General features: G+C 45.2%; 1 protein-coding gene across 5 annotated transcripts in view; it reads right to left on the bottom strand.

Annotated features, from left to right (window-relative positions):
• LOC147454909 (uncharacterized) overlaps positions 1-24,463 on the bottom strand; it is a 116,761-nt gene extending 92,298 nt beyond the window's left edge. For 4 of the 5 annotated variants that reach the window (XM_086516724.1, XM_086516725.1, XM_086516727.1 and 1 more), the window contains exon 1: positions 23,966-24,461. In XM_086516724.1, the coding sequence (XP_086372850.1) occupies positions 23,966-24,374 (409 nt within the window). In that variant the 5' untranslated portion in view covers positions 24,375-24,461. Of the gene's footprint in view, positions 1-23,965 lie in introns of all 5 variants that reach the window. The other variant, XM_086516728.1, reaches the window with a different exon arrangement.
• Positions 24,464-25,536: the final 1,073 nt, after the last annotated feature.

The following is a 25,536-nucleotide window of genomic DNA, read 5'->3' as shown; positions in this document are numbered from 1 at the left end:
GACACCCAGAGTTGTAAAACCCTCCTCCGAAGGCCCCACTCTCGTCGGCGAGAGTGGTCTAACTTTGATTGCACAAAGGTGTACAATGCGAATGCAATGGACTGATGCAACTTGGACTATGCCGATGACGACGACCGTGATGACGACGGCGACTTCGTGGCTGAAAACTTCTATGGGCTGAATTCGGTGGTTGTTTCGAGGCTGAAAATGACTGTTTCCTTGCTGTGGTTATGGCTGAAAATGATCAAGTTGTCGGGGGTCTTGCTGATGGTAAAAACGCTGAAGACTTGGACCTAGCAGGCTTCGTTTTTAGGGGCTGTTGTACCTACTGAAAACGCTGCAACAGCAGGCCTGTCCAAGGCTGAAAAACGCTGCAAGGGCAGCAGCCTAGCGTTAGTGGTTGCTGACAAAAAACGCTGAAGGGGTACAAACGCCAGCATAAAGGGGATGATGGCGATGTCTGCAAGAGGATGAAACGCCAGGGGTGAGACCTGATGGCGATGCTGTATCTAGGAAAAACGCCAAGGATGAGGTGATAATGGCGATGGATCTGATGCTGAGGGGGGGTACTGCTGAGAAGTTGCCTGTTGAGCGGGAAGCTACTGCTGCCTCTTCTGCCAGAAAGTACTAACTTGGGTTTGCTTATATATTAACTTAGCAAAATTGCCCTACCTACTTTTGTTGGAAAGTCACTTAAAAATAATAAGTGAAAATACCAATAAATAGGAAAATAGGCTAAATGCACTGGAAAATTCCCCTAACTGATGCTAATGGATTCTGATGGGAATTCCGATGATCATGTTGTGTGCAACCGGAGGATATGCATCTATGCTAAGTGACTGGGCATGCACGGTCTATGAATAGACTCACAAAAGTGCCAGATCACTGCTAATTTAGACTTGATTGAACTGACTGAACCCTGTTGTGATGTAGCTTGTCCACGGACACATAGGGTTGGGATGTGTCACGTGACATCTAGTGCCTCGACAGTGACTTTGTGGAGGGGGCCCTCCCTTTGTACCTTAAAGAAGCTGCAAGAACCTGTGATTGAGGAAGCCCTAACTGAAATGAGTACCTCCAGTCGCGTGAAGGCCCCCATCGCGTAGGGAGCTTTCAGCTCCACAGGGGTGTGCCACTCTACAGGTATAGCCTCTATAACATCCTGACACATGCTCTGTGCCCCCTCATGGTGTGTAGCTGAATGTCCTGAATTTCCTCAGAGATTACTATAAACTGCAACCAATCACTAAAAGTACAAGCTGGACCCTCTGCCATGTGGCCCCAAGAGACATCAGGTCTGCTACCAATTATGTGGCCTCGCTGTGTGCTGACCAAGGGTTCCAACCAATGGATGCCTCAACCACTCCTCAATGCATGTGGACTAGTGCTACTCAAGGCCAACCCCTCCCAAAACTGAAGCAGGCTCGCAGCAAAGCGATCCTCCCATCTCCTGCTCAAGCCTACTATGTGCATCTCTAAGAAGATCCATGGGTGGAGGGCCTCCATGGGCCACCCATCTGTGGAACCCCGGCCCGAATCCGGTGTAGCAACAGCTCCTTCCAGGGCTCCTCCCTTGGAAGAAGTCCTTTGACCACAAGCTTCCCAAGGAGCGCTCTACTCTCCCGTGCACAGTCAATGAGCCCCAACCCTCCCTTGAAGCAAGGTAAAGTAATGACCTGCCAAGAAATCTTGGCCCGAGCCTACTGAGTATCTTGTCCTGCCACAAGAAGTTCCTAATCAGCCGCTCCCACTGGCTGATGCAAGAACTCGAGAAAATCCAGCAAGACGTGATATACCACATAGTAGCCAACAACACCTGGTTGGCCACCACAACCCTGCAAGCAAGAGAAAGCCGTGCTAAGCTCCAATGGAGCAGTTTCCTTCTGATGGAAAGGAGGAGAGGAGCAATCTACTGCTCTGGTGAGAGATCCGAACCAACCTGACAGCCCAATGACGTATTGGTGTCCCTAAAAGAATCCACCTAAAGCCCTCTCCAAGCAACCAATCGGGCAAGGGAGCACTGCCAACCCAGAATAGGCAGTTGCAATCCATGCAAACCAAAAACCTGCTCATCGCCTCTGCATAGAAAAGGAACAAGGAGGGAGGCAAGAGGGCAGCCCGATCGAACCGAGTGTGTGAGCATGAAGCGTTCCCCTCTTCCCCCAGCCAACAACACCTGACTATGCACACGTTTGTACAGAGCTAACACTCTCCTAATCCATGCATCTGAAAATCTCATCCGACGCATAGTGTCCTTAAGGAAGCCCTAGTCAAGACTCAACTATGTCATACGCCTTCTCAAAATTGAGGAGAAGTATCACAAGATCCTCTCCTCGGAAACGTGCGAGGGCAATCGCTTCCTAGGAGGTGAAAATGTTGTCAAGGATGTTGCGCTACTTGATAAAACCCCTTTGTGTCTCATGTATAATGCTCTCAAGTAACACTTGAATTCTCAAACTTAGAGCCTTTGCTAAGATTTTGTAGGCTGAATGGAGAATGGTGATGAGACGCCACTGTCAAATCTCATCTGAGGAGCCTCTCTCCTTGGGGATAAGGTAGACCAATCCCTCACTCATGCTGTCAAGCATCTCCCCAGTATGCAGATTGTGCTGGTAAGCACTACAGAGGTCTCGACTAAGCACCTCCTAGTACTCCAAGAAGAAATTGGGAGTCAAACGATCCTCCACTGGGCAATTGCCCCTGGGGAGTGCCCTGAGAACCTCTTGAAGCTCCTCAGGTTGGTCCCATATTTCCAAGTTGTGGGCTTTTAGCCTAGAGGTAGGGCATTTTTTCTACACACCTATATAGGCAATCCCCCCCCTTGTAGTGTTTGGGCATTTCACTTGTATGCAGAGCTTGTCAGCTTTGGTGGACTCTCTCTATAGCATTTTCTCTCTCTAGCGCTTGTGTGTGCTACCTTCTCTCTAGTTTTTTTCTCTTGCATCAACGTTTTCTTTCTCTTGCAAATGCCCAACAATCTCTCTCTATCTTGCTAGCACTAGCCTTTCTCACCGCTTTGACACTCTATACTGCAGGTTTTACTACAGTTCTTACACCCGTGCCTGTTCGGTGGGCGGTACGCGATAGGAGGTCGATTCGAGGAGATCTATCGCAATAGATACGAGATCCATTGGCTGCCCAATCCCGAGAGGAGGTTTGCTTGCAATTGCAGACGAGATCATCACCCATTTCCACTGCACCTTTAACGTGTTTGCGGTTTTTCACTCATTTTGGGTTGATTTGAAGGTTTCCCTTCATCCACCTTGACCTAGCCTCGACACATGCCCAAGTTCTCCCACACAACGGAGAGGGGTGATAATTCTGAGGTTAACTCAGTCCATGATTAAGAAGTACAACAAGAAGAAGTTCATGATGGAGCCTTTATCAACGAGGAGTGGGAAGATTGGTCCCGGTTCTACTGCGGTGTAGGTGATCAACCAATAAGGTACCTACCTTTCCCTCCCATCAGTAATTGAATGGCGACAACTATGACATTTGGAAAGAGACTGTTAGGGAATAAAGGCCTAAGTGCCTTGTACTTATTAACTTATAAGTTAAAAGACTTATAAGTGAGGGGGCCCAAGTGTGAATGGCCCCCTAGTCACTTACTCATATACTCAAAGGTCAAGCCCAAAATAATAATCGTGACTTCTCCCAGATTTCTACGAGCGTTCTCTCTCTCTCTCACGTTTTCTCTCTGCGTGAGCTTCTTCTGCGCCACTCTCCTCTTCTCCTTCACTCTCATTGCATAGAGTAGCAAGTGGGCTCTCTCTCCTGCTCCCCCACACATGGTATCAGAGCTTTAGGGTTTCCATGAGAGCCATTTTCGCAACACAGATCAGAATTCTGTTCTTGCTCGATGCGGGAAGGATATTCAACCGTTTTCGATCAACTCTGTCGCGAAGGGATCCTCTCACCGTGTAGAATCGACCTCCGGTGACAGTTTCCCCAAAATTAGGGTTTCAAAAACTGGCGAACAGCAGCCTATTTCTGCTGAAATTGACCAATTTCGGGGTCAATTTGATGCAATTTCATTAGGGCAAGTCTCACAGGTCAATCTTACAGGTGTTTCCACCAACGAGGTTCTGAAAATTCAGCAAAACAGGTGTTTACAGGTCTGATTTTTGCCCCAAAACAGGGAATTTCAGCAAGCAAATGATGTATACACCTTGTGGAAACCTTTGGTAAGGGTTTGGCAGTGAATGTACGCCGTTGTGGGGTGATTTCGCGTGAAATTTGCTCGCTGTTTTTCTGTAACAGCAAGCTGTTTTTTGCCCGATTGCGCACATTTGGGCGTGTTTAGGTCGGCAAAACAGGGTTTCAGTGTTTGCAATCACTCAGAATGGCTTCTAGCAGTGAAAGTGGCAATTTGTTGCACATTCGCAAGCTTGAAGGTGCCCATAACTTTGCTATATGGAAGAAGCAATGTTATAATGTGATGTTGCAGAAGAAACAGGCGAAACCTATTAAGTTACAGGGTGTGAAACCGGTTGATATGGAGGTTGAAGAATGGGAAGAAGTGGACGAGTTGGCTCGCTCCACGATCATGCTTTCGGTGTCTGACAATTTACTCTTCAATGTAGAGAATGAGCAGACAGCATGGGGCATGTGGAAGCGTTTAAACGAGTTGTATGCACAGCAGAGTGCTGCCAGTAAAGTGTATTGGCTTAAGAAGCTTATGGATCTCCGCATGAAGGAGGGCACGCACATGTCAGTGCACCTCAATGAATTCAATTCTATTTTCAGCCAACTGACAGAGCTGAAATTCACGATTGATGAGGAATTCAAAGCTACTTTTTTGCTATGCACATTGCCCGAGAGTTGGGATGTATTCCGGACAGCTCTTAGTAGCTCAAGTGCGTCACTTAAGTATGCAGATGTAGAGAGTTCTCTCTTGATGGAAGAGATGAACAGGAAGAACACCACAGGTGGGTCTTCTAATGCATTGCACTTGAGAGGCAGGTCTCAACAGAGGGAGAAATCTGACAGTAAGGACAGGGCACGCAGCAAATCTCGTAGGAAAGATGTTGTGTGTCATCATTGTGGAAAGAAAGGGCATTATAAACGGGAATGCTATGAGTGGAAGAAAGAGAAGAACAAGGGTGCTGAAACTGATGCAAAGGACAAGGGAAATGCCAAGAAGAGCACTGTGTTGATTGAGGAAATCAATGTTGCTAGTAGTTGTGACAGTGACAGCAGCACTGATGTACTCAATGCCTCCTCTGTGGATGCACATACCCTTGCTATGGGTTCTGATGTGGACATGCATACTTGGATTCTTGATTCAGGTGCCTCCTTTCATGTAACACCTCATAGGGATTGGTTTACACAGTACTCAGGTGAGGTGCAGGGCACTGTTTATTTGGGAGATAACTATGCATGTGACATTGCAGGTATTGGCAGTGTCCAGTTTTCCTTTGCTGATGGTATGACTTTTGTTTTGCACAAAGTGCGCCATGTGCCACAACTCAAGAAGAGTTTGATTAGTACAGGGCAGCTAGATGATGCAGGCTATCACACCACTTTTGGTGATAGCAAGTGGAAAATTTGTAAAGGGGCCCGGATTGTAGCCAAGGGTTGTAAATCGGACACTTTGTATCCTTTGCATGTATCTAGTGTGCGTGACCATGTTGTCGCCGTAACCGAGCAGCCAAGTGTTTCTTTGTGGCATGGCCGGTTGGGACACATGAGTAAAAGAGGAATGGAAACTCTGTCTCGTTGTGGTTATTTGCCGTGTTTGAGGTATGCTGATTTTTCTCATTGTGAGCACTATATTTATGGTAAGCACAGTCAAACACCGCACAAAAGGTCCCTTTCTTTGAAGTCTGACAGGTTAGACTTAGTGCATTCCGATGTATGTGAAATGCCACAGTTGTCCTTAGGGGGAAAGAAATATTTTGTTTCGTTTATCGATGATGCTACACGTAAGGTGTGGGTGTATCCAATACGTGCTAAAAGCGATGTTTTGGATACTTTCAAGAAGTTTCTTGCGTTTGTTGAGAATCAAACTGACAAGAAGCTTAGGTCTTTGCGCTCAAACAATGGGGGGGAGTATGTATCAAAAGCATTTATTGACTTTTGTGCTACTAAAGGTATTAAAAGAGAGCTCACGGCTCCTTTTAATCCCTCTCAGAATGGAGTTGCAGAGAGGTTGAACCGGACTATCCAAGAGAAAGTTCGGAGTATGCTGTCACATGCTGCATTACCTCATGGTTTTTGGACAGAAGCTGTGCAAACAGCTATTCACTTGATTAATCGCTCACCTAGCAAGGCTTTGGGTGGAAAGGTGCCTGAGGAGGTGTGGTCTGGCAAGCCACCCTCATATGCACATTTAAGAGTATTTGGTTGTGAGGCCTATGTTCACATCCGGAGTGAACTGCGCACCAAACTAGAACCAAAGTCTCATAAATGCATTTTCCTAGGATATGGTGAGGATGGTGAAATGGGGTATAGATTATGGGATCCCGCATTACGGAAAATCATACGCAGCAATGATGTCATCTTCAATGAGAATTGCATGCACAAACAGCCCACAAAGGTCGAGGAAGTGCGCCGGGTTGTTTTTCGTGAAGATGTTACATATGGACAGCCAAGAAGGCCTGATGTTCAGCAGCCTTTACATGCTGAAAATGGTGCTGAAAATCAGCCCCAACAAGTTGCCATTGATGCACCACAGGTAGGGGAACAGGTTGATGCTCCTAGACCGCCCGTTGTTGCGATGCAACCGGCTGAACAGCCTGCTGTTTTTGATGGTTTACAGGCTGAAAATCCACCTGTTATGGATCATTGGGTGCGTAGGTCTACTCGGGTGACAAGGCCCCCCGATAGATATGAACCGTCTTTGGACTATGTCATGCTTACTGATTGTGGTGAGCCGTCTTGCTATAAAGAGGCTATGCAACGGGAAGACAGTAAGAAATGGTTCAAAGCAATGGTTTCGGAAATGCAGTCTTTGGAGAAAAACCATACATGGGACTTGGTTGATTTGCCTAAAGAACATAAGGCTCTGCCATGTAAATGGGTTTACAAGACCAAGGTCACATCTGATGCTTCTTCTAAGTACCAGGCACGTTTGGTTGCTAAAGGGTACAAGCAAAAGCATGGTGTGGATTTTGATGAGATTTTTTCTCCTGTTGTAAAGCTTGCCACATTACGTCTTGTTTTAGGCCTGGTTGCTTCTGAAGATATGGAGTTAAAGCAAATGGATGTCAAAACAGCGTTTTTGCATGGCGATTTGCTTGAGATGATCTATATGATGCAGCCAGAAGGTTTTGTGTCAAAGGGGCAAGAGAAGAAAGTATGTAGACTCTTGAAGAGCTTGTATGGTTTGAAACAGTCTCCCCGTGCATGGTATCACAAGTTTGATACATTCATGAGGTCTCAAGGATACAAAAGAAGTAATTCTGATCACTGTTTGTATATCAAAACGGCAAGTGATGGATCCCTTATATTGCTGATTTTGTATGTTGATGACATGCTTATTGCGGGTAAAAATGTCACGGAGTTGGATGCATTACAGCAAAGCTTAAAGAATCGCTTTGACATGAAGGATCTTGGTGATGCTAATCATATTTTGGGCATGCGTATCTCTCGAGATAGACCTAACAGGCTTCTGTATCTATCTCAACGAGATTATGTTAATAAGGTGCTACATCGTTTTCATATGGATGGGGGAAAGGCACTTGGTACTCCGCTGCCTCCATATGTAAAACTGACTGCACATGACTGCCCAAACACAGATGATATGCGGGCTGAAATGGCCAAGATTCCTTATGCATCAGCCGTTGGCAGTTTGATGTATGCTATGGTTGCTACACGTCCGGACATTGCATTTGCGGTGGGAGTGGTAAGCAGGTACATGAGCAATCCTGGCAAAAAGCATTGGGAAGCAATGAAGTGTATCTTGAGATAGTTAAAAGGCACTAAAGACTTGTGCATTTGTTTTGGGAAGAGTGAGACATCTGTGCATGGCTTTACATATGCAGATTTTGCTGGACATCCAGATTGCAGGAAGTCTACCTCTGGATATGTGTTTACATTCACAGGAGGTGCAGTTTCTTGGATTTCTAGACTGCAAAAATGTGTTGCTTTGTCTACCACTGAGGCTGAGTATGTGGCTGCCACTGAGGCATGCAAAGAAGCTTTGTGGCTCATGCGTTTGGTAGAAGAGCTTGGCATTAAGTCACCGGTTCCTGTGCTACACTGTGATAGTCAGAGTGCTATTATGCTTGCAAGGAATCCTGTTTTTCATGCCAAGACAAAGCACATAGAGGTGAAGTATCATTTTATCAGAAGTGTGCTTGATGACAAGAGCATTACACTTGTCAAGGTGCACACAGATGACAATCCTGCAGATCTTTTGACCAAGAGTCTTCCAGCAGAGCGGTTTGCATATTGCCGACAGATGATGGGTGTTGGATGAGTAAGTGCATGATCAACTGATGTATCATAGTTAGTTGATTCTTTGATCTCCCAAGGTACATTGCCTTTAGGTGGCAGGTTGTTAGGGAATAAAGGCCTAAGTGCCTTGTACTTATTAACTTATAAGTTAAAAGACTTATAAGTGAGGGGGCCCAAGTGTGAATGGCCCCCTAGTCACTTACTCATATACTCAAAGGTCAAGCCCAAAATAATAATCGTGACTTCTCCCAGATTTCTACGAGCGTTCTCTCTCTCTCTCACGTTTTCTCTCTGCGTGAGCTTCTTCTGCGCCACTCTCCTCTTCTCCTTCACTCTCATTGCATAGAGTAGCAAGTGGGCTCTCTCTCCTGCTCCCCCACAGAGACCATGGCGGCGGTCTTCAACTCTTACGTGCTTGGAGGTTGTAACTTTCAAAAGCCAAGGGATCCTCCACGAGTGAAGCTATGGGAGCGTGTTAATGCTCAAATCCAATCATTTATCATCCTTAACAGTACACCCTCTGTCGTCAATCACATCCGATTGATGAAGGACGCGAGACAGATTTGGGATGTCTCCGGCTTTCATCTTTATATGATCGAGTTTCTGTAACACGCTTGGACACTCCAAGCGAGAAATCAATGGCAACACACGAAGAGAAACTTCATAATCACTGAACTTTAACACAGAGAGAGAGAGAGAGAGAGGGAGAGAGAGAGAGAGTCAACACGGCCCGGCATAGTTCCGTGCCCAGAGAGATTGGCCCTAAAGACTGGCGCCCCTTTCGGTATTTCTTTTTCATTAATCATTGCAAAGTACAACTCCCGCTGTAACAAACTTGGATACCCCAAGTCAAGATTCTACAGCGACACAACAGAGATTCACTTCAAAACGGTCCACAAAAGACGACACAGCCCAACGTAGTTCCGTGCCCAGAGGTATTGGACCCAAACCCCTTTCGGTATTTCTTTTTATATTAATCTATGTTCAAAGTACAAGAGAGAGTCGGCAGGCGCTCACTCTCAGACTTTGCCTCCAGATGCTCTGAGAAGTGAGGCCTAGCCCACTTATTTATAAGTACAAGGGATGCCGAAAAGTAGAGCCCCAAAAATCTTTAAACTCAAAAGCTTTTAACTCAAAAGCAATTGTCCCAAAAGCTACTAATACGTCAACCAACGCAATTACGTTGATCCGTACGGAATGCCACGTCAGCAATGTCAGTGCAAAAAGCGGGTCCGTACATTGCCGTCCGTACAACTGCCACGTGTCAGCGCAAATTCCGATGCGTTTTCCCGGATTGTCCGTACAGGTAGTCTGTCGGCGCAATTCTACAGGCTGCCACGTCATCAGTTTGTGACATACCCCCCTCTTGAAAGAATTGTAATCGCCCTCAATTACACCTGCAAAACAGAGAGGCCATAAACTGTCTTAGTAGACAATGAGTGTTAGTACCGACGCACTAGGCACAATACATCTAGCACATGTACCAATCGACATTCACATCACTTTACATCACAGGACATCACATGACAAATCACATTCAAATTCATTTCAAATCTCAGACCATGATTAATCGGCAACGTATTTAGTAATCGCATCTAGATCCAGTCGGGACCTCATAGATGCCCATTAATTAATCCATATTGCAATCATATCTATAAAGATTTATGAAACCGAAATGCTGCAGTCATTTTGTCTTTCAGGTCCTGCACTCAAACAAGTCAAGTACAAATCAATCAATATCATTTTCATTTTCAGGAATTCCAGTTCATAAAGTCATACAGCAGAATACTGTCAGCCCAGCAGTATCCCTGAAACCCAAAGGGACATCAGTGACTCTATATCAAAAATCAGGGTAATCTGTTGACAAAGGAGCGGAGCAACTCCCCTCTTATGCAAGCCCACTCCACTAGATTCACCCATGCTAAAATCGAGGTTCTATTGGAGTAGACTATGCTAAACCGAATGCTTCAAGGTAAAGTTCCAAAATCTGAGGAGTATCTGCTAGGTCCTCCTCCTCCATCCACTTCGCATCCAATGTAGTCTTGAATTTAACCAAGAACCGCCTAATCACTTTACCTTTAATCTTTCTATCTTTATGTGCCAATATTTGTTCTGGAACGAGGATCTCCTCGCTTTCCTCCCCTTCGGGTTGCTCATCTAGCTCCCCATCATTGGACACATCGCCTTTAAAAGGATTCAAGAGACTCACATCAAAAGCATTGTGAATTCTCCAAGTATCGGGCAGCTTCAATCTAAAGAAGACATCATTTATCTTTTCTTTTATCTGGAAAGGTCCATAGTATCTCATGCTAAGCTTTGGAAAAAGCCGCTCCTTTCCCTTTTTCTTTCTTAGGCGTGCCTTCTCGAAACGTAAGAGCACCCAATTGTCTTCTTTTAATTTCAAATCACAACGGTGTCGATCTACTGCCTTCTTGTGTCTTTCCTGAGATTTCGCTAAAGCCTCCCGGACCTTGGCAAAAGCAGTGTCCAAGTCCCTCATGTACTGGTCGCCTTCAAAAATCTTATCTTTCGTGCTAAGGAAGGGTAGAACCTTCGTAGCACCTTCAATAATCTCAAATGGCGTCTTCCCCGTCGAAGAGTGGATCGTGTTATTGTAGGCAAATTCCACCAAGGGCAAAAAAATTTCCCATTGAGTCTTCTGATCAAAAATGTAAGACTTCAATAAATCCAATACGACTGAATTTGCAATCTGAGATTGCCCATCTGTTTGCGGATGGAAAGATGACGAGAACTGCAACCGTGTGCCAATGTTCTCCCAAATAGCCTTCCAAAACAAACTTGTGAATCGGGGATCTCTGTCACAATACGGACACTACGTGCCAATAGAAAAGCACAAACTGAACAGACTTTTAGTACTTCAATAACAGCTAAACTGAAAGAGAGAGACGACACGCGACACGGAGTGGCGGAATTCCACCCTAGGGAGTATTGGCCCCAAACCTTGGCGCCCCTTTCAATATTTCTTTATATTGCATCAACTCAGTACAAGCCGATAATCCAAACTCTGCACCTTCTCCAGGAAGCATGCCAGAGAATGAGCCCTAACCTCATATTTAAAGGCCCTTGGCCTGAAAAGCGGTTACAGTGAAAAACCTTCAAAACTCAAAAGCTTCCGGTCCAAAAGCAATGCCAAAAAACTGCCAGAGGTAATTTACAAAAATCCGTACAGCCTGCCACGTCATCAACAGCTACACAATTTCTTTTGTGTGTGTGTGTGTGTGGGGGTCTTGCTTATTTCCTTTATGTCACTTGGGCCCCATCGGACGGGGTCCCCATAAGTTGGTAGGACTTCTTCTTTGTTACTTGTTCTTCTTAGGGTTTAGGCCCCTCGGCCGACATCTGCAAGTTGACTCCCTTCTTCAAGGCTGACACGTCAGCAATTTGTGACATCTCCCCTTCTTGAAAGAGAGTAATCGTCCGCGATTACAGCATATCTGCAAAACAACTCAAGTTAGCTCAAAATTTTCCGAGGGACATTCCAAGGGACAATCAGTTTGCTCTTTTTTTGTTAAGGAGTTAGCTTCTCCTTTCAGCTCTTTTGATCAAGGAGTTAGCTTCTCCTTTCGTCTAGATTAAAACTCTTGATATGCTGGCGTAGTAAAATTAACTATCACACCCAAACCGTACTGATCTTCCATAGGTGTCTTGATGCACTAAAATTACATACCCAATCTCATCCAGTTAGGAATATTCAGTAGTTGGCACATCACAATGCAACACAAATGCTTATGTATGCATGTTACAAGACACAACAAACAGCGTCGCTGAGCACTCCCCCGAGACAAACGGTTTGCGGTATGAAGCTACTCAACGACTACCTCATCACTCCCCCCGCAAATAACCTAAAAAGGTCCAAGCCATGAGCTCCGAGGACTGTACAACCAAACACTCCCCAGACCGCAGTCTGCGTCGCTTGGAGCTTCAAGCATACAACCAAACGCTCCCCAGGCATCGGCCTGCGTCGTTCAGAAGTTTTCTAGCATACAACAGAACGCTCCCCAAGCATCAGCCTGCGTCGTTCCGAGGTTCAAACAATACCAAAACAGTATTTCTCACTTCTTCACCCGGGAGTAAAATCACCAATCAATGAAAACAGTATTTAAAACCAGAGTCATTTCAAATCAGCACCAAAATAGGTCAAAACAGATACCATCCATTTCAAACAAGATCACCAAACAAGTTCTCAAACAAAATTCAAACTTAAAAAGCAATCTCGACATTAGCCGAGCTCGAAAAGTCGACTGACTTTCCATCCCAGAACCTGCACCAAAAATTAGGGTTAGGTTCATTCCATAAGGTCGTAGCCGAGCTCAGCATGGTCCATCAGCTCTTGGACAGACAGTGTTTCTTTGGCGGCGATGGTAGTCCCAAGATAGCAATCGCACCGAACCTCCAAGGTTATCTTTGCGTCTTCTCCAAAAAGCATGCCAGAGAACGAGCCCTAACCTCATATTTAAAGGCCCTTGGACTGAAAAGCAGTTACAGTGAAAAGCCTTCAAAACTCAAAAGCTTTTGGTCCAAAAGCAATGCCAAAAAGCTGCCAGCGTAATTTACGAAAATCCGTACAGCCTGCCATATCATCAGCCAGCGTAATTTTCAAAAATCAGCCACGTCATCAGCAGCTACGCAATTTCTTGTGTGTGTGTGTGTGTCTGGGTCCTGCTTTATTTCCTTTATGTCACTTGGGGCCCTATCGAACGGAGTCCCCATAAGTTGGTAGGACGTATTCTTCTGTTACTTGTTCTTCTTAGGATTTAGGCCCCTCGGCCGCCATCTGCAAGTTGACTCCCTTCTTCAGGGCTTTGACATGTCAACAGTTTGTGCTTTTGAAATTGATCCTACTGAAACAAGAGAATCTCTGTAATCAGTCAAGAATATCATCGATCCTCAGAGTCGGAAATCTGTTCTTGATGGTGATTTTATTGCGAGCTCTATAATCAATGGCAAATGCACATTCTCCAAGATCCGTCTTTCTTTAAAACCAACAACACAAGAGAGCAGTAGGGTGAAGTACTCAGCTGGATACGATCCTTTTCCTAAAGGTCTTTCACTTGGTTCATGTAAGGTGCAGCGGAAGTGAATGTTGAACTTTGCTCAAGATGAGTGCTCTGAACTGTGCTCAAGGATTCCTTTTACTTACGGCACGGAGAGCCTTCCGTTCCTTTAGTGAGAGAGTGCAATGGAGACAAACAAAGTGATGAACACTGTGAATGAAGGTGCTGAGACTGAGAGATAGAGAGAGAAGAACACGACACCAAAAATGTTGTCAAACCCTCCTCCGAAGGCCCCACTCTCTATGGCGAGAGCGGTCTACTTATGATTGCACAAATCTCTACAATGCTTGGACTTGCCGACGATGTTAACGATGATGAGGACAACGACGAGACGAACTGAAATCTGAAAATGCTAACCGCTGAAATCTGCAAATCTTTATCTGCTCAATTCTGACTCTATGTCGGCGATGATGTCGATGACAACAATGGGACGACAACGCGCTGAAAACCCCAATGCCAAAATCTGCGTTTTCCGGGCTGAATCTACAAACTTCACAAGATCTGACCGTGCAGCGAGGATCTGCTATGGGAAGGTGAGATCTGTGAGGTTTGGGGATTCTACTGCGGAATCTAACTGTTGAAAACTGAAAACGCTGATGCTAGCTGAGGTTCTTTCGAGATGAATCTGCAAAACGCTGAGTTGCTTTGCTGATGCAAAAACGCTAAGACTGATTTCTGTCTCTGATGCAAAAACGCTATGGATCTGATGCTTCTTCTAATGCCGGGCTGATCTGCTGTGCAAAAATATCAGGGCTGGTCTTGATCCCAAAAATGCTAGGTGTTGCAGTTTGCAAAACACTAAGTCTTCTAATGGGGTTCTGCTGAGAAGTTGCCTGTTGAACCTTGGTTCCTGTTGCATCTTCTGCCAGAAAGTGCTAGCAATCGGTTTTCTTATATACAAGCTTATCAAATTTGCCCTACCTAGTTCCCAACAAAAGTCACTTAAAAATAATAAGTGAAAAATGTCAAAAATAGGAAAACCGTGTCTATGCGCTGTAAAAATGCTCCTGATGGGTTCTGATAGAATATGATGGTCATGATGTGTGCAACCAGAGGATATGCATCTAATCTAAGTGTCTACACATGCACGGTCTGCAAACAGACTCACAAAAGTGCCAGATTACTTCCTATTCTAGAAAGACTTGACTGAACTGAACCGTGGTCATGCTGTAGCTTGTCCACCGACACATAGGGTTGGATGTGTCACGTGACATCCCCTCCTTTTCAAAGTGAGCTAATGGTACCGAACTGTATGGCGTCGAGGGAGGTCACCACCAATATCCGGAATCCTGGAAAGGACTCTTCGCCGGTGCACTCTGATGCGTATACTTAAACTTCATAAAGGTCTGCAACGCTTGCTTCTTTGGGCCGCGCCGAAAGCGACACAAAGTCATCTTTAATGCTTCCACTTTGTCTATAGTCATGCGTCTACCTTCTTCAAGAATCTCCGAGGCTGAAAATTCCTGAAACCACTTCCAACACAAAAACATGAACATACCTATTCCATGTAAGTGAATGGAAAAAATCTCGTCATCCTCAAAGACTTTGCATGCAATGTAGATGAATAAATAGACGGAGTGCCAAACCGTTCACCACACACACGCAAACAATGAGATCGCATCTTGTCTGCCTAATCTCAATCAATCAACTGTGGCAATTCACAACGGAAATGCCCATGCTTGGTGCTCATACTTTCTTGTGCTCGTTCTACGAATGTGTCATGCCAAGGAAGAGACATGGAATGTGACTTCCTTGAATGCAAACAGTTCATCTTTTCATAAGAAATCCGCATACATTCGTGCTCGTCCATGAGTGAAACGTCCTCAACGTGCAATGTCATGCCTAGGAAAAGGGATCACATAACGACGATGACCAAAATACAGGAAACGATCACGAATGAAACACTCGAACAATGTGTGATGACTAATCATTCGTACACATAATACTTCCTGTGGGGGTTCTTTGGACCTCGACTCGAGAGCCAAGATCGGTTCTTCGTGATTGATCAAACCTGCAATGAGGTTAGCTTCACTAGACAAAGTATCAACTAAACCATCATCCTTGTGAACAATAACATCTTTATCATGCAATTCATCATGCTTATCATTATCATGCAATTCATCATGCTCGTGAATAATCACATCTTGATTATGCAAATCATCATGCTTATCATTATCAAGCAAATCATGTGTGTCGTGCTTTGGAGAAGAAAAGACTGAGAGAGTCTCCTTCTCCTGATTCTCTTCAATCTGCGTCTGCACATTAGAGAATAGTAGGACAAACTTTTGCATGTGTTGATATGTCTGCGGTTCATGCTCTAACCGTCTTTCTTTGAGCTCACGAGCCAATTCGGCTAGTCGTTCTGTGGACTCGCGATCCAATTCTGCGTGTCCTTCCTTGGCCGCCAAGCGTGCTTGCTCGCACTCACGCTCTATGGCTGCCATTCTTTCTTCGTGCCACACTTCTCGTTGTCTACCTTGTCGGACCATCATGTCCATCATCGACTTGACCAAAGCCTCCAAAGGAGTTGGTGCAATCCGTGGTGTAGATGGGGAAGGGGGAGGGTTAGAAAAACCTCCTAGTGGGGAAAATTCTTCTTCGCCACTGCCATGCTCATCACCTCCATGCGAAGTATCCATTCCGCTTCGAGTAATCACCATACACTGACATCGTGGTTTCTTAAGTTCACAAGGAACTTGGGTTCTTGTGGGTCTTGGTTCTTGAGTTCTTGAGGTGCTTGAGGGTCTTGAGGTTCTTGAGATTCTTCTTTAGCTTGTAATCTGTGTTAGAGAAGGATCTTCTCTTCACACGAGTTCTGCTCTTTTCCGCGGGCGCACCCCTTGAAGGCCTTGCGCTCACACCAAGGTTGCTTTTTCCCACCTCATGTCGATTGGCCGGCCGCGAAGTGCACAGTCAGCTCCCAATGAGTGAAAAGAGGCACAAGGGGAGGCTGGACAAGCCCTTCTTTCTTGGGTTTCCTGTCGCTCTTCAAAAACACGATTAGGAATCGACTCGCCCAAGAGGACTTGGGTTACGTGCGACCACAACAAGCAAAAAAAAAATATTGTGGTTCTTGTGGTTCTTTCCTTGAGTGACACAGAACACTACCAAAGCTCTAATACCAATGTAAGGTGCTGCAGAAGTGAATGTTGAACTTTGCTCAAGATGAGTGCTCCGAACTGTGCTCAAGGATTCCTTTTACTTACGGAAGAAGAGCCTTTCGTTCCTTTAGTGAGAGAGTCCAATGGACACAAACAAAGTGATGAACACTGTGAATGAAGGTGCTGAAACTGCAGGATAAAGAGAGAAGAATACGACACCAAAAATGTTGTCAAACCCTCCACCGAAGACCCCACTCTCTATGGCGAGAGCGGTCTACTTATGATTGCACAAATCTCTACAATGCTTGGACTTGCCGACGATGTCGACGATGATGAGGACGACGACGAGACGGACTAAAATCTGAAAATGCTAAGCCCTGAAATCTGAAAATCTTTATCTGCTGAATTCTGACTCTATGTCGGCAACAATGTCAATGACGACGATGCGACGACGACGCATTGAAAACGCAGATGCTGAAATCTGTGTTTTCTGGGCTGAATCTGCAAACTTCGCGGGATCTGACCGCGCGGCGAGGATCTGCTATGGGAAGGTGAGATCTGCGAGGTTTGGGGGTTCTACTACGGAGTCTAACTGCTGAAAACTGAAAACGCTGATGCTAACTGAGGTTCTTTCGCTGAATCTGCAAAACGCTGAGTTGCTTTGCTGATGCAAAAACGCTAGGGCTGATTTCTGTCTCTGATGCAAAAACGCTATGGATCTAATGCTTCTGCTAATGCCGGGCTGATCTGCTGTGCAAAAATGCCAGGGCTGGTCTTGATCCCAAAAACGCTAGGTGTTGCAGTTTGCAAAACGCTAGGTCTTCTAATGGGGTTCTGCTGAGAAGTTGCCTGTTGAACCTTGGTTCCTGTTGCCTCTTCTGCCAAAAAGTGCTAGCGCTCGGTTTTCTTATATACAAGCTTATCAAATTTGCCCTACCTAGTTCCCAACAAAAGTCACTTAAAAATAATAAGTGAAAAATGTCAAAAATAGGAAAAATAGGTCTATGTACTGTATCAATGCTCCTCATGGGTTCTGATAGAATATGATGGTCATGTTGTGTGCAACCAGAGGATATGCATCTAATCTAAGTGTCTGGACATGCACGGTCTGAACAGACTCACAAAAGTGCCAGATTACTTCCTATTCTAGACTGACTTGACTGAACTGAACCCTGGTCATGCTGTAGCTTGTCCACGGACACATAGGGTTGGATGTGTCACGTGGCAGTTCATAATCTCTTCATTCTGGGCTCGGCTCACACGGTAAGGTGGCCGGTTCGGTGGTGTGCTTCCAGGTATCAGATCAATAGTATGATCCTCAGGACGAGATGGTGGCAACTCGCCTTGCAAGCCCTCAGAAAAGCAATCGGCATGAGTGTGGAGAAAATCTTGGCGTTCTTTATCAAGTTCAGACATATTCGTTCTGTGTTCATCATTTAACTCTTTCAAATAGATTGAGTAAACAAACAGACTAGATTTCATTAATTTGGAAACGGCCGAAGTCGATACAATAGGGACAGACTCGCCCTTCAGTTTCACATCAAGTACAATTTTTCGACCCTTTTCATTTGTCAATGTCGCTTTCTTCGCCCGATAATCGACCACGGTGTTGTTCTTATGATACCAAGGGACTCCAAGGAGGACGTCACAACCTTCCAAGGGCATTATGTAAAAGTCCTCGTGTCCCAAATACCCCTGACAATGCAACCGAAGTTTTCCAATGACACGTCTAATGGATATGTCCCGTCCGGGTACCGCTAGAACTGCCTCTGCTGGTGGTCCCATTCGATCGGGTGTAATCTCGAGCCGGGCCGCCAATTCAGGTGAAATCAAGTTGGCCTTGGCTCCTCCATCAAAGAAAATCGGGGCTTCTTGATCTTTCACTTTGCCCCAAGCCCGCCAAAGTTCTATACTTTCATCAATCATGCTTGGGTCATTACCCATGCAATCTGGAACCAGTCCTGCTTTCATCTTGCCTTTTCTGCCACATTCCTCAGCTGCTCTCGAACTCTCTGGCTCTTCATTTTGTTCTTGTTGTGCCTTTTTAGGGCACTTCGCGGAGACGTGCCCATGTTCCCCGCATCCAAAACACTTCCCTTCTTTGATGTAACTGGCCCTCTCTCGAAGAGTGAGCTGGGGTCGTGTATCCTTGTCTTTCTTTTCTTGGGAACTCTCTCTTTCTACTTTCTTTGTTAGAAGTTTGTTGGGTTCTCTGAGTCAAGATCTCATCAGTGGGGTAAGTCAAATTGCCCGAATGTATCGCAAAACCCCGTTTCGCATGACCCATCGTTCTTGAATAGAATTGACTTTTGTTCGAGGCAGTAATCTCGGATCTCTGAAGGAAGTCCGCAACAAAACCGCTCAATCTGTTCCTTAAACAAGACCTTCTTAAATGAAGAGGTTGGTAGAAAAGAGTTCCAAAATCTCTTGCAATAAGCGTCCAGAGAATCTCTCTTGGTCATCCGAAGATGATTCCAAGCGGTTCGTATATCTCCTTCATACTCCCAAGTCGGCCAAGAAGAAATAAAGAGCCTTTTGAATTTCAACCATTTAATTGGAGCTTCCTGCCTCAGAAGAAGAGAGGACCACCATGTTCGAGCATTTCCCTTGAAGAAAGATGTAGCCCTCCTAATCTTGGAGTGCTCTAAATAATGCCCTCCAGAGAAAGCTATGTCAAACTGCGGGATGAAGGCCAAAGCCCTCGGAGCATCTTGGAACCTAGAAAAAGAGCAAACTTAATCGATTGTCCACCTTCTTTGAATTCTTTTACTTTCTTGCCTTTATCTTCGAGGAAGTCATATTGGTTGGCTCTGTAAAAATGCTTCTTCTTTGCATAAAACATGTGATTGTCGGAGTCCGAACTGTCTGAGGATGACTCCTCTGTAGAACTGTAAAAACTAGGCGAAATCTAGGCTTCTTGCCCTTTCTGAAGCTTTGCTTTTTGCTTCGCTTTTTGCTTCGCTTTTTGCCTTTTGTCTTCTTCGCTCGAGTCAAAAGAGCTAGAAGAATTGTCAAAAGAAGAAGAAGAAGAAGAAGAAGAAATGGGTAGTCCTTCAAATCGTACACGCCTCTTCTGCTTTCTTGCCGATGCAAAAGAAGATTGACGACCCAAATAACCCGGGAAGTCAGTCCCTTTCTAGTACTTTTTCTCGTGCTTTTTGGATTTGTTTCTTGGGTCCAAAAGCCGGCTAATCTGTGTATGAACCACCTCTTGTAATTCTTGCTCTGTAACCATCCTCGTAGAAGGAGGTTTCTTGATTCTCGGTTTGATGGGTGGTTCTGTGGCTTTCTGCCACTGGGTCTGTACTTCTGCGACGGATTGCTGAGACAAAAATTTTGCAAATTTTGGATCTTCGCACATCTGCTTTGTTGCCTCGTCAACCAGTTGTCGACGTTCCATCTCTTCAATCTCGAACTGAGTAGGCCGAGGTCGGCCATACTCTTCCTCTGTTTGCTCGTGAGAATCTTCTTCGTGATCTCCTCCCGCATTCGCAGATGCAGAAGAATCGAGTGTTTCTTGTTGGAATCCATAAGTGCCGCAAGAAAAGGATTGGATTTCCCGATAGAAGAGAAACCGGCCGCGCTCTGATACCACTGTAACAAACTTGGAAACCCCAAGTCAAGATTCTACCACGACACAACAGAGATTCACTTCAAAACAATTCACAAAAGAGGACACGGCCCGATGTAGTTCCCTGCCCAGAGGTATTGGCCCCAAAGACTAGCACCCCTTTCGGTATTTATTTTTATATAAATCTTTGTTCAAAGTACAAAAGAGTCGGCCGGCGCTCACTCTGAGACTCTACGTCCAGAATCCAAATGCTCTGAGAAGTGAGGCCTAGCCCACTTATTTATAAGTACAAGGGATGCCCAAAAGCAGAGCCCCAAAAATCTTTAAACTCAAAAGCAATTGTCCCAAAAGCTGCTAATAAGTCAGCCAACGCAATTTACGCTGATCCGTACGGAATGCCACATCAGCAATGTCAGTGTAAAAAAGTGGGTCCGTACACTGACTGCCACATGTCAACGCGAATTCCGACGCGTTTTTCGGGACTGTCTGTACAAGCAACCTGTCGGCACAATTCTGGGGTTTCCTGCAGGCTACCACGTCATCAGTTTGTGACACTCGCCGGTCCTCAGCTCTCAGACTCTGCGTCCAGATGCTCTAAAGAGTGAGGCCCTTGGGCTCCTTTTATTCGTACAAGGGATGCCAAAAGAAGAGCCCCAAAAGCAGTTAAACTCAAAAGCAATGGGTCCCAAAAGCAACTGGCTCCAAAAACTGCCAAAAACAGCCAGCGTAATTTTCGGAATTCCATACAATATGCCACGTCAGCATGTCAGCACGAAAAGCGGAAATCCGTGCTACTAGTTCACATGGCATGTCAGCGCAAATTTCGGACATTCGTACAACTGCTGTATAGCCTACCACATCATCTGCCTGTCCGCGGGTGGTCATGCCACGTCATCAATTTGTGACAGTTTCTCCAATGAAGCGGATAGCTTTGGAGGTGTAATTGAGGACCTTGAATGCCAAGCAATCATCCATGAGGAATCACATCAACAAGATGCAGGCACTCCAACAGGAGATACTTCAGATGGGAAAGTTGATCAATGCAAAGGACAAGCCCATCCAGCTTTTAGCCCAGTTACCTCCTCGATATTCCAATTTCTATTATTCACTTATTACGAGTGGCAAGTTGAATGCTATTTCATGGGATGAGATTGTTACAATGGTGTTGGACCAAAAGGATCGATTCCATGCGGAAAATAAGTCACGCTCCAAGCCTTGGCCAGTTCTTCCAACAACAACAACAAAAAGCAAAAGGGTAAGAAGAAAAGCAACAACAATCCAAAGAAGAGTGATATTGAAAAAGATGCCTTGAAGGCACATCAGCATTGCAATCATTGTGGGTAAAAGGCCATTATTGGTGGAAGTGTCATGAAGCGAGTTCGAGATGCTTCGACTTCTACGACGATATAGTCACCGACTTTTGATTATTTAGATACTTCCTTCGCAAGATTCTCCAAGGACATCGAAGGTTGAGACAGCTTTTGTGGTTCGAGATGGTCGTGATTGGATTCTTGATAGTGGTGCTTCAAGCCACATGACACCTTTGAAGGAAATTTTAGATACCTAGATGAATCCAGGATAAGCCAAGATTCACCCTTCAAAGAAAGTGCAAGGTATAGCTATACCCATGGTAGTCACCCACAAGACAATATAACCATCAGCTCCATCATGCATAGTATTGACTAAATACCACGACATCCCCACTAACGTCGTCGGTGCTTTTGTCCATACTGCAACGACACTATGGTACTACTTTCATTGGCGACAAGTTTGAAATTCTTGTTTAGCAAGGGTTCCATGGAGTCGATTCCAGATGGCAGAGGGGGTATACATACCTCCAACATTCTTTATGCTCCGTAGCTAGGTTTTCATCTTATGTCTGTGCACAAGGTGTGCAAGCTAGGTATAGAGGTGATTTTCACGAGGATGCGGTGTCCATTCGGGATCGAGACTCCAGCAAGGAGGTCAGAGGGGAGACAGTGGAGAATGGTCTCTACAAGCTCCATGCTCTTTCTTCAATGATTGGCACTCACAAAGTGATTTATGGCATTACAGGTTTGGCCAGTTAAACACTGATGCTCTTCATAGTGCTTTTCATGAACACATGATTGAAGGCTTACTAGATGTTGGAAGTAAGCATTGGAAATGCATTATTTGCATTCGTTGAAGCAACACAGAGAGGCTATTCAGAAGCACTCTACGTGCCGAGCAACTGCACTTTTGGAGTTGGTTCACAATGACCTTTGTGAACCTATGCAGACTCCGTCTTTGGGCACTCACAAAGTGATTTATGGCATTACAGGTTTGGCCAGTTAAACACTGATGCTCTTCATAGTGCTTTTCATGAACACATGATTGAAGGCTTACTAGATGTTGGAAGTAAGCATTGGAAATGCATTATTTGCATTCGTGGAAGCAACACAGAGAGGCTATTCAGAAGCACTCTACGCGCCGAGCAACTGCAGTTTTGGAGTTGGTTCACAATGACCTTTCTGAACCTATGCAGACTCCGTCTTTGGGCAGAGCTCTTTACTTCATGTTGCTGGTGGATGATTTCAAATGCTTTACCTGCGTATATTTCCTACAGCCAAAGTCAAGAGGAAATTGATCTTTTCAAGAATTGGCGTGCTCTTGTTGAGAAGGAGAGCAATAAAGTGTCGAAGACAATTCGATCACACAAAGGTGAGGAGTTTACCTCCAAAGCATTCATTCAATTTTGTGCAGACCATGGCATCAAGCGAGAGCTTGTGAATACAAGATCGCCCTCAGAAAATGGAGTTGTGGAGCAGAAGAATAGGGCACTGGTTGAGATGCCGCAGACTATGCCTGAGCAATGAGTATCAAGATTTGCCGAAGTCTTTGTGGGCGCAGGCACTTGCGACGACAATTCACACTATTAACTGATCTCCTACCTCTTCAGTTCCAGGAAAGACTCGAGTTGAGCTTTTGTAGCCGTTGCTTTTGGGCCTAGTGCCTTTTACATAGGAGCCTTGGGGGTTGGTTCATGCATATTAGTGTATGGTTGCGTCCAGTGCTCGGTTGAGGGGTCTCCATTTCAAGAAATAAATATGAATTGTGGATGAAAACAATGGTCTGTCAATTTCCTTTTATGAGTATTGATCTAAACTTCTAGGCCTCCTATTGTATATTTAAGTGCTATGAAATACTATTTGTACAATATATTTCTAATTTCAAAAATGTCCATTTCGATCTCGTGCGGAACTCTGAAACACCAATTTTTTGTTACCGATGGTGACTATGATCCCATGGAACCCATGATTCTCCGTTTCAAGAAATAATTTTGAACAAATAAATGGGAACAATGGTCTATCAATTCCATTTGATAGGTACTGATCATTCTAGGCCTCCTATGCCCCATTTGGTCTCAGGTGGAGCTCTGAAAAATCAATTTTCCGTTGAAGGTGGTGACTATGATCCTATGGAACCCATGAATACTACCACCACCCAAATTGCATCGCTACTAGATGCAACAGCCATAAACAGCTTTCCACATCTTACACAAACAAGAATGTTTGTAGATGCGACTCAACACACAACAAACCCTGCTGAGTGGACCATGCACACCATTGTGCCCTATCTACAAAGCGGAAGATATGCTCGGTCACAGCAGCTACAGGACTAATATGACTGGTCTTCTTTTTGGCCAAACTTTATGGGTTAGTGCTTGAGGCAGAGCTGAGCTCATGTGCCTCTCTCTCTCTCTCTCTCTCTCTCTCTCTCTCTCTCTCTCTCTCTCTCTCTCTCTCTCTCTCAAGCGCACATGCAAACACTCATGCACAATGTAAGAGCGTACATACCAAACCAAGCTTGCCAGTCCTCACTACTCTGAAGCAAATTCGGGCCATGGCGCTCAAAGAACTCAACCACGCGATCTATACGACCCTTCTGTAGAGCATGGATGATGTAGTAGCGCTTGAGCGAGGTCTCAAATTTGCGGAGGGCAAGCGCACGGTGGGCGTCAAAAGGAGAGAAAAAACATTTTTGAAGAAAGGCAAGCAGGGAGTGCATTTTCTCTTCTTCATAGCGAGGGATGTAGATGGAGAAGAAGAGGGTGAGGATTTGGTCCACCTGGAAAGCCTGTGCATGGTCGCTTGAGAGATCAACCTCGAAGCTTTGTAGCGTGTTCGTGAAACCCCTGAACAGCAGAAATTCGCGTATCAGCTCCTCTGCAAACTGCATTTGAATCCTCGCATCTTCCTTCGCCATCGCCTGAAGCAGGCTTACGTCTCCTTTCAGACACCCATGTCTCAGGTGGTGACCTTGGTGCCCGCTAGTAGGTAGTGAAATGAGCTTACAACACTTCAAAAAATTTGACCCCTTCACTTCAAAAAATTTGAGTTAAATTTTGCAGCATCTCTAAAATCAATATTTTTCCACCCCTTTACCATAAGATTGGTTCTCCCAACGGGGGGGAGGGGGGGGCTTTCTAGAGTCTCCTTTTTCTCAAGATGACGTGGCCAAAAAAAAAGTTACGCCATGAGCAACGGATGCGCTCTCCTATCCAAGCTATTGCTAATTACAGTGCCAATTCCTTCTGCACACAGCCTGCTTGTACGTTTTCTCAAGCCCATGCAATCTTAGTGAAAGGGCATAAGCAGCATCTTGATATCCTTGCGCAGCAAGAGCAAACGTGGATGTTGAACATGAGGAACACTTGGAAGCCAAAGAGGGAGCTTTGCAACAACAAGCTACAAGCGGGCACGCACCCCCTCCTGTCTCCTTAGGTATGTCTCTGCTTGCCTTACGGTAATCATTTATATATGTTGTTGAAAATTGCTCCAATTTATGCATGTTCAGTCCATCCGCCACTGCCCAATTGATGCAAACTCCCTAGCTTCACTTGTGCCTTCGCTATCTCTTTTTGCTGCTTGTACTTGTTGGAATTTTTGCATAATTTTTTCTTTGCTTTCTTTTGGTCTTCTTTGTCAAGCCATGGCTCGGGTGTAATGATCTTCAATGCTTTGTATACCTCCGAGCGCTTGTGCTTCAAGTAGTTGCACATCCGTGTGTGCATCTATTTGGCGGAGAAATGATGCTCCACACTCTCCACGTAAAATGCATTGTGAAGCATGCTGATTACCTTTTCTTTGAGCTTGGTTAGTATTGCTTTCCATTTCTTCATGAGATGGTGACTGAATACATGTAAGCAAGAGTTGTGACAAGCACTGTGAGGTGAGGTGTGTCCTATGGTGTGAAAGCACGAGTGGCCAATTGTCGGGCAAAAGCCAAAGTAGATAGCAACTGTGTAGGAGGTGTGGGAGCGCCAAACAATGGGGCAGGAATGTGCACTCAATGTGTATGAGGCAGTGTGAAAGCATTGGTGATGCCACAACCACAACATCTGCCTCCACCACTGGAGTGTCGGGCT

The sequence above is a fragment of the Adiantum capillus-veneris genome, chromosome 7 (genome assembly GCF_014529385.1).
Source record: "Adiantum capillus-veneris isolate H3 chromosome 7, ASM1452938v2, whole genome shotgun sequence".
In the NCBI taxonomy this organism is placed as follows: domain Eukaryota; kingdom Viridiplantae; phylum Streptophyta; class Polypodiopsida; order Polypodiales; family Pteridaceae; genus Adiantum; species Adiantum capillus-veneris.
Note: the sequence above shows the minus strand (reverse complement) of the source record. Positions and strands in the feature narration are given on the sequence as shown.